Raw genomic sequence first — 12,783 nt, 5'->3', positions numbered from 1 at the left:
GAAAGTGGGGCCAGAAGGCATTCACGTGAATTCGCTAGTTCAGCGAATTTACATGAATTTGAACTGTGTTCGAACTGACTTCCCATTGCCCCAAAATAGCTTCCCATTGCCCAAAATTGCAATAACGTGAAACCCCATGATTGAGCTCGGACTGACTTCCCATTGCCCGAAATTGCGTGTGGTAGTCTATCACGCAGTAACGTTAAATCCCATGATTGCATTCGGATTGCCATTGGATTATACTTCCAATTTCCCTTGTCTGATTAACTCCAGTGATAAGGTGGAAGGCAGTAGGAAAAGACCACGTTAAAGGTTTATGGCCTCTATCAAGAGACCCATGGCCCTGGATTTGCAAACCTCAGCCAAAGTATTAAGAGCAGGACATCTTGGAGGCCTCTCATGCAGCCAACCTGAAAGCAAGTAACACGGCGCAAGCATTTCCAGCAACCCTCTCCTGGTGGTCACACACTGTTTCCAACAAAGAGATTAAGCTGTACATGGGAGACTAACATGCGAAACATCTCTTGAGGTTTGCTTTAAGGAACAGATAGCCCTATTTTCAGTCATTTCTAGCCTGGCAGAGAGGTAACTTGCCATGAGAAAAAGATTAACATGTTGGAAAAATATATCTTTCATTAAGTTTCTCCTGTGAACTCTGAGGCTCTGCCAACGTCAAAAGGGGCTGCCTGATTCATGGCTCTGTCTGAGGGGGAAAAGGAGAGCCGCTGCATCTTTCGCCTCAGAGTATCTTCTTGTTCCAAACAGAAGAGAAATACAGTGGGCTTTCCACATTTGCTGGGGACAGAGGCACAGAACTCCTGTGAAATTAGAAAACCAGCAAAGGTCAAGATCTGCCAGAAGTTGTCCACAGAATAGCACTGGAGGACCTAGAAATGCATTCTCTAGGAATCTCTAGGTCCTCCAGTGTGACTTCTGGTGAACATTGACCACAGAGTCATGCTGGAAGACCTAGAGATTCCTAGAGAGAACATATTAATCAAATCTGTGAATAATCAAATCTGCAAAAGTCAAAGCCGCAATTGTGGAGGGCTGACTGTATTTAACCAGGAGCCGCCCATGGTCTGAGTAGAGAGGCAATGAGGAGTAAGAACCCCCTCTTACTTGGAACATTAGCCTTAAGAGGACTCATAATAGTAACTGATGCAGGAATATTACATTTCTCCTCTGAAGAATTGCAAAACACTGTGCCTCTGGCTTTAAATAAGTAAAGAAAAAAAGGTGAGCCATGAGAGGCGCAGAAGTCTGACAACATTAATGTTGGGAACTGTTGCAATGCCTGGGTTTTCCCCATTAAGGAAACATCCTCATCGTTCCTGTCAATCCTCCTCCCCTCGGTCTGTTGCTTCAGCAGCATTTCCGCAAGGCACTCTTGCTGCCTGGCCTTCAGCCCCGGATGTGCCTGTGCCTCCAAGTGCGTCACTCCCCACACGCCGGCTCTAGGATGGTGCAATCTTCTGTGAGTCCAAACCCACGTGGTCAGTCTCCTCTTTGGGCACATACTGCACAAATGACCTTAACTCCCCCCTGTCCTTCACAAGATCCCTTCTCCCTTTCTCTTTTTTGCCTGATAGTTTCCCATCTGCCCCAGAAAATCCGTTTTAAAAGAGGACTGTATATTCCTTGATGACAGACAGCAGAGCAGAAAAGATCCTTAAATATTAAAGCTTTAAAGAAATTATTCTCAAACTTTCTACCCTTTACATCTACACCTAGAAGTCATGCTTCCCCCACTCGACCTAGTGTAGGAACAAAAGTATTTTCTTCATTTAGGGTGCGTATTTTCATTCACACATCCATGTGCTTTAACATTTTGTAAGGAAATAGCCCTCTTTCTCTTCCTTCAGGCAAAGGATTCAAGCACCCTTTTTGAGTGAAGCTTTCATGGCCAGCATCCAGTTTTGTGTGGGTTTTTTGGGGCTCTGTGGCCATGTTCTAGAAGAGTTTGCTTCTGACGTTTTGCCAGCATCTGTGGCTGGTATCTTCATCTCTGAAAACGTCAGAACCAAACTCTTCTAGAACATGGCCACAGAGCCCCAAAAAACTCACAAAACCCACCCTTCTTGCCCCTTTTCCTCCCCAATCCCAAGACAGAAAAGATTTGGTAAGCTGAGGAAGAGAAGGGGGCGACCGGATGTCCTCCTTTTCCAGGACACGCCCTCCACTTCAACCTTGTGCCCAAGAGGCATTTCAAAACATCCTCCATTTTGAGTATGGAGCATGCATTTACACTTATATCAGTGTGTTTTCAGCTCTTATTAGGCCATGTCCTACATTTGTGCTGGTCTGTGGCTGTATGTCCTACATTTTGTGGTGCCTTGTTCTCCTTTGCAGTTCGGTCACCCGGCCTTTAAGCAATTCTTGGGACCCCAGGGATCCTGCCTCAGTCTGAGAACCACTGTTTTTAGACATTCTTCTGTCTTTAGATGCCTTTTTAACTTCTCAAGTCCTTCTTCTCTTAAGTCCTGCTTTTCAAGTTGGAATCACAAAGTGACACATCCATTAACACCTGAGTCTTGCTTCAGTGTCAAAAATGGATGCCAAGACTAAGCCATCAAATGGGGTTTTCTTTTGTCCTGTTACAGCTACAACCCCTTTCTCTTAAATAATTATAACTATCATTTTATTTCTACCCACCTCTCTTCCCGGCTCAAGGAGGGTTACAACATGGTTAAAACACAGTTAGTACATAGAACGCAGATACTGAGCTGCACCTCTGTGACAGATATGGATGTGCATCTTTTAAAAAGAAATCTATATCTACCTTATATATATAATATCTATATGTTATACCTATGCCTTTATATCTATGTATGTTATATCTATATATAATATAGATAAATAAATATAGAGCTATAGATATAATAATACACACACATATATATAAAGATATAAACACACACATATATAATATCTATCTATTATAATACAGTCGGCCCTTCTTATACACGGATTTTTTATACACAGATTCAATCATACACGGTTTGAAAATGTCCCAAAAAAGTATAACTTTACCTTGATGTCCCATTTTTGATAAGGGACACCATTTTGCTCTGTCATTATATTTAATGGGACTTGAGCATACATGGATTTTGTTATACACGGGGGATCTGGGAACCAAACCCCAGCGTATAACAAGGGTCCACTGTATCTCGATGCACACCTATATATATATGTGCATCTATCTATATATATAATAAGCTCAAACCGGTTTTAAATCCCACCTTCCCAAACGGCAGTGTCTAGAGAAAGAGGCCAACCCTGAACCTCACCTGGTCTTGGAAAAGTTACTTTTTGGGACCATGGCCCTCAGAATCACCCTCTTTACTAAGCCACTATTGATGTTGAGAATTGGGGGTGGCAGCAGCCGCTGGAAACTGCAAGAATTCCCAGCCACTAAAGAGTACTACTCCCAAGACTGGAAGATGCTGGGAGTTGTAGTCCATGGTAGCTGGGGGTTCTGGAGGATGTAGTCCCTCCAAAATAAGATTCCCAGGCTCTGAACTGATAGCTTCTTTGGGGAATAAGGAGGAAGGGCAGGTTAAAAGCACCTTGGCCATCAGAACCATGAACCAAAGGACAACTCTGGTCAAGTGGGGGATTATGGAAGGTGCAGTTTCCCACCAAAGTAACTTCCCCAAGCTCTGTATCAGGTCTATATACCTTTGTATATTTGTATATGTAATAATATACCTTTGTATATTATTATATATCTATACATAATATAGATAAATAAAAAAAATATATAAAAATACACAGCCATTTTATATGTAAGAATGTACGCCATAAGATTTATTTTATCTTTTTCAATTGTATGCACAGCGCTGTGTTAATTTACAGCACTATATAAATAAAGATATATATATATATATATATACACACACACACACACACACACAGTACTGTGTGTGTGTGTATATATATATTATAATGTAGATATAAATTTTTAAAGACACACGTCCATATCTATTTATCACATAAATATCTATATATAGCTATATACAGTAGATATATATATATATATAAAGACACCCACCCATATCAATCACACAGACATATATCAATGCACACCTATATATATGAGTGAGAGACAGATTAAGGAGGAAAAAGGAAACAAAGCCCCTTTGCCTTTAGAGCTCTAATCCAATGGCAGTTGGGGGAACTGCCATTGGATTAGAGGATGATGGCCAGGGATGATGGGAGCTGTAGTCCATGGCAGGTGGGGGATTCTGGGGGATGCAGTCCCCCAAGCCCTCCATGACTGAGAGTAGGATTCAAAGCACTTCTGCCTTCAGAGCTCTTTACTAGTGGATAGATTAGGAATAATCCAGGGATGATGGGATTTGTGCTCCAGGGCAAAGTTGGGGGATTCCGGCAGCTGTAGTCCTCCCCAGCTGCTGTGGTTAAAGAACAGAGAAGGAAGGGGGCGATAAGGAGCCTCTGGGGAGGGGAATTCTAGGCAGGCAGGGGATGCTGGGAGTTGCAGTCCGTGGGATTGCAGCCAAGCAATGGTTATGGGGGTCGCAGGGGTGCTTTATGGGAAGCCGCCCCTCAAGAAAGCCATGGCAATGAGCCGCCACTTCCGCGGACGCCACGGCGGCCCTTCCTCACCTCAGCCTCCGCTCTCCTTCCACGGAGCCACGCAAAGCACGACCTTCACCTCAGGCGCCCAGACGGCTTCTGCCGGGCCAACGCTCTGCGCAGCCGCACTAAACCCCTCCCGGCCCCGCCCCCTCCCGCGCCTGACGCACTTACGCCCCTGCGGCCCGCCTGCCAAGAAAACTACGACCCCCAGCAAGCATTGCGACTTCCTGCCTTTCTTTTTAAAGGCGTACACCCATATTTATCTATGTCTATATCAGTGGTGTCCCCAAACTCTGCTCTTTAAGGGCATTTTGGACGTCAGCTCCAACATGGCAGGCTGAGGCTTTGGGAGTTGAAGTCTAAAAGTTCTTAAAGGGCAGTTTGGGGACCACTGGTCTATATCTTTACATATCTGTACATTATATTCAATTATAAAGACGCACACCCAGATAGATATAATATCTATGTGATAAGGAGATAGATATGGATGCGTGTCTTTAAAAAATAAATCTATATCTACATTTTATATATATATATATATACACACACACATACAGTATATATAGATATATAATGTAGACACTGATTTTTTTTAAAGATGCATATCCATTTATCACATAGATATTATGTCTATATCTATATATCTACATCTATATCGCTCTATATTATTATATATCTATATATAAATATAGATATATAACATATAATATATATATATAAAGATGCACACCCATATATACGTGTGTGTGTGTATATATAATATCTATCTATCCATCATATATATATATATATATATATATATATACTGTATATATCTCGAAGCACACCTATATTTTGGTGTGTATCTAATAAGCTCAAACTGGTTTCAAATCAATGTTCTGTTGTTGTTTAGATGACTTTGGTCCAAAACACCCTGCAGAAATAATAACCCAATTTGAGACGCTTTAACTGCCCTGGCTCCAATTCTGAGATGTGTAGTTTTGTGAGACATTCAGCCTTTTTAGTCAGAGAGCTCTGGTGCCACAAGAAACTACAATTCCCAGGATTCCCTAGCACTGAGCCAGGGCAGCTAAAGCGGTCTCAAACTGGGTTATTATTTCCGCAGCATGCTTTGGCCCTGAAACAGGCTGTGGACTGTGTCTCCTTGCTACAAAGCTCAGGGACAATGGCCAGACACAAAATGATTGCTGAAGCTGTTCCCATCCCTTTGCGCATGGCCTTGGCCCATTCCCTGGGAAAAGGGAGCCAGAAGGGAGGAACACATGCTTCAAAGGCTGCTTGTTTTCCCTCATGGCATCCCAAGAGGCGTTCCTCCAAGGGTCATCCCTGGTTGTCCTCCAGCAGCAGATGTGAGAAAACCGTCAAAAATGTTTTCTCCTCGCATCCTGTTCCCAGGAGTCTCTGGTCCCTCAGTGGCCCAAGTTATTATTAGGGTTATTGAGAGAGGCCATGGATCCGCGGTTGACCTTCTCATCCGACCCTTGTCTTTCGGCAAACAGTTGCCCAATTGGTGATGTTGGGAAAGACGGTGATCTAGGTGGCTTAGAGCTCCCTTACCTACTTTTTAATACATTATAGGTAATGAGAGGAGCATAAAGGATGAGCCAACTAACTTTGCATAACCGCTCCTGTCCAGATGAGAGAGAAAAGACCCAGACATGCACCCTGACGCAGCGACCAAGCCTACACAAATCCGAATTAGACAACGAAGAAGTGGAAACAGTAAAAGAATTCCCATACCTAGGATCAAACATTGATAGAAATGGGGACTGCAGCCAGGAAATCAGAAGAAGATGAAGAATGGGAAGGATGGCTATGAAAGAACGAAAGAAGATCCTACAATGCAAAGATACACAACTGAGAACAAAAGTTAGAATCATACAAGCCATTGTGTTCCCTATTATTCCCTGTTATTGTCATGGACAGTTAAGAAGATAGGAGGAAAACCAGCTCACTCAAAATGTGGTCCTGGAGAAGAGTGTGATCCCACGGATGGCCAAAAAGACAAACAAATGGGGCAGATCAAGCCAGAAATCGCCCTAGAAGCCAAGATGACCAAACTCTGGTTGGACACATCATGAGAAGACATTAATCACTGGGAAAAAACAGTAATGCTAGGAAAGGTAGAGGCAAGTAGAAAGGGAGGAAGGCCGCATGCGAGATGGATGGACTCTATTAAAAAGGATCATGAGTGTGCAGGACCTGAGCAGAGCAATGGAGGACAGAGGGTCTTGGCGATGTCTCATCCGCAGAGTCGCCATGGGTCGAGAAAACTGCACAAAAATAAATCTGTGTTGGCATAGGCCCAAATTGGCTGTGGGGAAAAACCATGAGCGTCCTGGTGTCACAGAGGCTAAATGCCTTTTCTGCAGCCACTCACTCACAAACCATAAGGTTGTGAGTTCAATTCCAGACAGGGGCTCAGGGTCGACTCGGGCTTGCATCCTTCTGAACTCGCTTAAATGATTCCCCTGATGGTTGGGGGCAATTTGCTTACACACATTGTAAACCGCTCAGGGAGTGCTTAAGAGTGCGGATAAGCGTGGTACTTGCTATTGCTATATTGCTATCAATGAGCATAACTTGGTGGGGACACTACTGTATAAAGTAATTTTTCAGTGGTGATGCATTGCATAGGCAAGATACCCCTCTTTTGCCAAAAATAATACTTCTAGGCTGCATCCACACTGGAGAAATATCCCAGTTTGGCACTGCTTTGATTGCCCTGGCTCAAAACTATGGAATTCTGGGAGTTGGAGTTTGTTGTGGGGCCCATAGCTTTGAGCCAGGGCAGTCAAAGCAGTGCCACACTGGGTTATTTCTCCAGCGTGAATACAGGACTACTCATCACCAACATGCATTAGAAATAAATAATGTGGAAGCATTGCTTTCTTTGGACTGCACCTCCCAGAATCCCCCAGGTAACAGGTCCAATAGCCCTGCTGGGTGAGGACTTTTAGGAGAAGCTACAATCCAAAAACAAGTCATTTTTATAAAGACTGCACAAGATAGACGCATGGTCACTCTCACCGTTGTGCCAGTTTCCAGGAAGCACCATCACAGTTGTGTCTGTGAATCCCTGATAACAGGCCGCAATGTTTTCAAGGTCTGCCAGAAGTCAGTTCATGTGGCTTCTCTGTGTCAGTCAGGTGGCTGTCATATTTGTCTGGTTTTTCACTACATGACTAGGAAGTTGGCATTCACAGCTGTACAATCTGTTAATCATGTTTATCTATATTAATATAAAGATTACTAATTTGGTATCTAAATTGCTCCATTTTAGACTGGCATTTTTGGCACCGAGTTCAAGAATCATAGAATCGCAGAGTTGGAAGAGGCCCCAAGAAGGGCCCTGATCCAGCCCAACCCCCTTCTTCTGCCATGCAGGAACTCTCCATCAAAGCATCCCCATTGACAGATGGCCATCCAGCTTCTGCTTAAAGACCTCCAGGGAAGGAGACTCCATCACCCTCCGAGGAAGGAGTGTATTCCACTATCAAACAGGTCTTTCTATCAGAAATTTCTTCCTAATGTTGAGCTGGAATCTTTTTTCCTGGAGCTTGCATCCATTGCTCCATTGTCTCCTGTTTTCTGGAGCAGCAGAAAACAAGCTTGTTCTCTCCTCAATATAGCACCCCTTCAAATATTTAAACAGGGCGATCATATCACCTCTTAACCTTCTCTTCTCCAGGCTAAACATCCCCAGCTCTTTAAGTCTCTCCTCATAGGGACTCATGGTTTCCAGACCCTTCACCATTTTGTTGGCCCTCCTCTGGACACAGTGCAAGCATCTCAGCATCCTTTTTGAATTGTGGTGCCCAGAACAGGGCACAAGATTATTCCAAGTGACCAAAGCAATTGGTTTGTATTTCTTCTTTCTGGAAAAGGCTGTAAGATGAGTAAACGTCTGCTAAGTACTTTATATCAGAAAATGTTGTCCACCTTCCAAGTCATTTCCAACTTATGGCGACCCTAAGGCAATCCTTTTCTTGACACTGAGGCTGAGAGAGTGTGACTTGCCCAAGGTCACCCAGTGGGTTACATGGCCAAGGGGGGATTCGAATCCTGGTCTCCAGAGTGAGAGTCTAATGCTCAAACCACTACAATTATGCTGGCTGTTCACAAAACATTACAGTCTCTTAATTCGTTTACTCTGAACCCTGATGTTCTCTTGGGAGCGTTGTAAATTATTGCAGTCGATGCCGTAATCCTTGCCTTAATTTGATTCTGCCTCGAGAGGAAGAAAACTGACATTAGAGTTGAGCACACCAAACCTATTTTGCCCCACTGTTTTATCTAAACAGATTGAGATTAAACAATTTGCTAAAATCCAATTAAAGATACAATATTTTAATACCGTAAATATTTTTTTTAAATAGCTGATCCCTTTTGATGACTGAAATTGTCCATATAATTCTATACATTTCTTGTTGCTATGGGTCTTCAAGCCGCCTCAGTCTCATTGGAGAGGCAGGGTATATCATCATCATCATCATCATCATCATTTGACTCCTGGCAACCCTCTCCTAGCCATTTATCAGCCAAATTTCTTCAGAGATTTGCCATAACCTTCCTGCTGAGGCTGAGAGAGAGAGACTTGCCAAAGGTCACCCAGTTTCCACGGTTGAGTAGGGATTTAACCCTAGTTTCCCAGAGTCATAGGCCAAAATCCAAACCACGACCATGCTGGGTTTTCTTTGGCAAAATTTATTCATAGGTAGGGTCCCATTGACTTCCTCTAAGATCCAGAGAGTGTGACTTGCCCAAACTGGGTTTCCATGGCTGAGCAGAGATTCAAACCCAGGTCTCCCAGACGCCTTAGTCCAAGCCTCAGACCGTGACACCATTCACATCCGCTTAAGTGTAGGCTCAACTATGTTCAAGGCACTGACCCCTCTCAACCCATTGAACAGATACAGCATTGCAGCATCCCATTGGCTTAGAAGGGGAAGCCTCAAATAATGACATTTACATTTTTTCCATCATATTTCTACAGTGGGCCCTTGGTATCCGCTGGGGTTTGGTTCCAGGACCCCCCCCCCCCCGTGGATAACAAAATCTGTGGATGCTCAAGTTCCATTCAAAACAAGGGCATTTAAAATGCCGTCCCTTATATATAATGGCAAAAACAAATCAAGGTTTGCATTTTGGAATATATCTTTTTGGAATATTTTCTAGCTGTGGATGCTTGAATCCATGGACAAAGAATCTGTGGCTATGGAGGGCTGACTTTGTTTCATGTGCAACTCACTCGTCCAAAACTTAGAAACCACCTTTCGATTCCCATCCCATTTTTAGACCATTTTAGTAGAATCATAGAATCATAGAGTTGGAAGAGATGGCAAGGGCCATCCAGTCCAACCCCATTCTGCCATGCAGGAAATCCCAATCAAAGCATCCCCATTGACAGATCCAGCCTCTGCTTAAAGACCTCCAAGGAAGGAGACTCCACTATAATCTCCAAGGAAGGACTGTGTTCCACTGTCGGACAGCCCTTACTCTCAGGGAGTCCCTCCTAATGTTCAGGTGGAATCTCTTTTCCTGCAGCTTGCATCCATTGTTCCGGGTCCTGTTCTCTGGAGCAGCAGAAAACAAGCTTGCTCCCTCCTCAACATGACATCCCTTCAAATATTTAAACAGGGCGATCATATCACCTCTTAACCTTTTCTTCTCCAGGCTAAACATCCCCAGCTCCCTGAGGCGTTCCTCATAGGGCTTCATGGTTTCCAGACCCTTCACCATTTTAGTTGCCCTCCTTTGGACACGACTTTCTTCCTACAGGTGTGTTATCCTCTCCTTGGTTTGAACTCTTATATAAGTCATTGAATTACTCCTCACTGTGTTTATAACTGTCTTTTATTTCTTCTTCTTCTCACCACAGGGATAATAAAAGAGTAAACCAGAGGTAAAAGGGTGCAGTTTACAACCTGACGGAATACATCCTGAAATATAGGCTTGTCATGTAATCTGGAGGCTCTGCAGGACAAAGAAGATGTATTTTGCAATGACACACATGATTCTCCCTTTCTTCCTACATATTTCAAAACTGAACCCAATGGATGGAGGCTGAAGGTCTGAGCAGAGAAATGGTAGAGAAAAGTGAATACAAAAATACCTCCTCAGGGTCAGTGTTTACAACCAAATGCATTTGTAAAGCTCAGCAGCACAAGGAAAGGAGCATTCTTGTCCCGTGGCTGCTCACAGCAACTGGGATCTCAGAAGCACATTTGTCTTGTGGTCGTGAGCCATAGCAAAGTTCGGAAGTTGTTTTTTGGACTACGGTTCTTCAAATCCCTCAGAGAGTATATGGAGTGTGTCCATGCTGGCTGGTGAATGATAAAAGCGTAGCCCAAAAGTACAACTTGAGGAAAAACTTATTTGGGGTTTCTTTCTTTTGAACTATACAACCCTGGGGAGTCCTTTTTCCACATCAGCAAAAGGGCTCCCCATTTGGCTACCTATGAGGAACTGGTTTGTCAGCCCAGGGACAGTCTGGGTAGAAATTCAAAACCAATGCTAGAACTGAACCCATAAATCAATTCTACTGTAGTATTAGCTTAGGGGTCCTGTTCTAGCATTGGTTTTGAAGGGATACTGGAGCTCAGCCCAGCAAAAGGACTGGGATGCATTTTGCCTGTTCCATCATTTGCTACCAATACAATTAATCTTATAGCAAATATTCTGTCAATGCTCGATACAAAGCTAAACTCTAGAGAGTCTGGCACTAACACATATTAAGCTTATTTTTCTAATCTCTGCCATGTGAAATATTATTTTAATACACCACTGAAAATAATATAATAGCTAAGGCAGGCATGAGCAATTTGTACTTGGTCCACAGCCCAGTTTTCTGCCCCGGGGGCTTCATAAACTCTCAAAACAAACACCCAGAAATGGTCATTAAATCCACATCTGGTTCTGAAAAGCAGGCATTTTTTATGTTAAACAGTATAGGGAACCCCTTCCAACCAACTGAAAAGGTGAATTGTCACTCCGGGAGACTTTCAAGAGCGAAAATGCACTCAATTGGCAAACAAAACAAAACACAACCCAAAAAACCAAGATGGAGCCAGGAGTTCATACATCAGCTGTATGTTGCTCACCTGTGATGTAAGATCTTCCAAATCATGCAAATGTGGCAACTGAAAAGAAAGGATAAGATGCTGCTGCTTTAATAACTATGCCATTTCTAGAATGCCTTTTCTTCCCAAAAGCGTTCTGAACCTCGGACATTTAGACATTAGTCATTCTTGCAGGTCTAAAGTCCATGATGAAAAAGCATGGCTCTTTTGAATCTAACATCATGGAGACAGCTCCACCTGCTGCATTTTGTGGGGAAAGGCTCCTGTTTGATAAGTCTTTTGGGCTCTGTGGCCATGTTCTAGAAGAGTTATTCCTGATGTTTTGCCAGCATCTGTGGCTGGCATCTTCAGAGAAGACTGGCATGGAAGAGAGTGGGGTATAGATAATATACATACTATGTGACCCTAGGTAGGGAGGGAGGAGGTCTGCAGGGATCGGAATTAGACATTGCTGGACCTCCTTCTCCTTAAAGTATTTCTTCAGGTTTCAACCTCGGGCTTCAGCTTGCTAATCGATTTCCCCATTGTGGCCCAGCGAATTTGTCCTCCAATCTTAGCAGGTTTTTTGTTTTGTTTTGCTTGCTTAATGGCCTGCCTTCACTCAATAGGAAGACTGTTGAGTGAATTGGCTGTTTATCGATCCATTTCCTGTATTCCTATGTACTGTATATGTATTATCCTACTAGTGATTATGTATTTTCCCTGGATAATGATTAACCATCCATTATGAAGCCTTGCCCTCCCTCCAGTCCATCTGCCTTGGTCCAGGCCTCGGAGGTTGAGAGGAACTGCTGGACCTCTTACCCTTTCTCGTCACCACTCCCTTCTCCTTCTGTATCATGTCTTTTTTAGATTGTAAGCCTGAGGGCAGGGAACCGTCTAACTAAAAAGATTGCATGTACAGCGCTGTGTAAATTTACAGCGCTTCATAAATAAAGGTTAATCAGTCAGTCAGTATGCCTTGAAAGCACACAACATATGTCAATCAATTAATTAATTAATCAATCAATCAGTCAGAAATGCCACAAAGGCACAGAACAAGAACATATATCAATGATTAACCATCCATTATGAAGCCTTGCCCTCCCTCCAGTCCATC

The 12,783-nt window shown here is 43.3% G+C and overlaps 1 protein-coding gene across 3 annotated transcripts in view; it reads right to left on the bottom strand.

The window, feature by feature from the left end:
* HIGD1A (HIG1 hypoxia inducible domain family member 1A) overlaps positions 1–11,847 on the bottom strand; it is a 17,842-nt gene extending 5,995 nt beyond the window's left edge. Inside the window, exon 1 of one of the 3 annotated variants that reach the window (XM_042473367.1) lies at positions 11,706–11,847. Coding sequence is in view for 1 of the 3 variants with exons in the window: in XM_042473365.1 (XP_042329299.1) it covers positions 7,633–7,660 (28 nt within the window). In the remaining 2 variants the exon portion in view is untranslated. Of the gene's footprint in view, positions 1–4,629; positions 4,756–7,632; positions 7,934–11,705 lie in introns of those variants that run through there. The other 2 variants (XM_042473365.1, XM_042473366.1) reach the window with 2 other exon arrangements.
* Between the last annotated feature and the right edge of the window lie 936 nt (positions 11,848–12,783).

Source organism: Sceloporus undulatus, chromosome 6 (genome assembly GCF_019175285.1).
Source record: "Sceloporus undulatus isolate JIND9_A2432 ecotype Alabama chromosome 6, SceUnd_v1.1, whole genome shotgun sequence".
In the NCBI taxonomy this organism is placed as follows: Eukaryota; Metazoa; Chordata; class Lepidosauria; order Squamata; family Phrynosomatidae; genus Sceloporus; species Sceloporus undulatus.
Note: the sequence above shows the minus strand (reverse complement) of the source record. Positions and strands in the feature narration are given on the sequence as shown.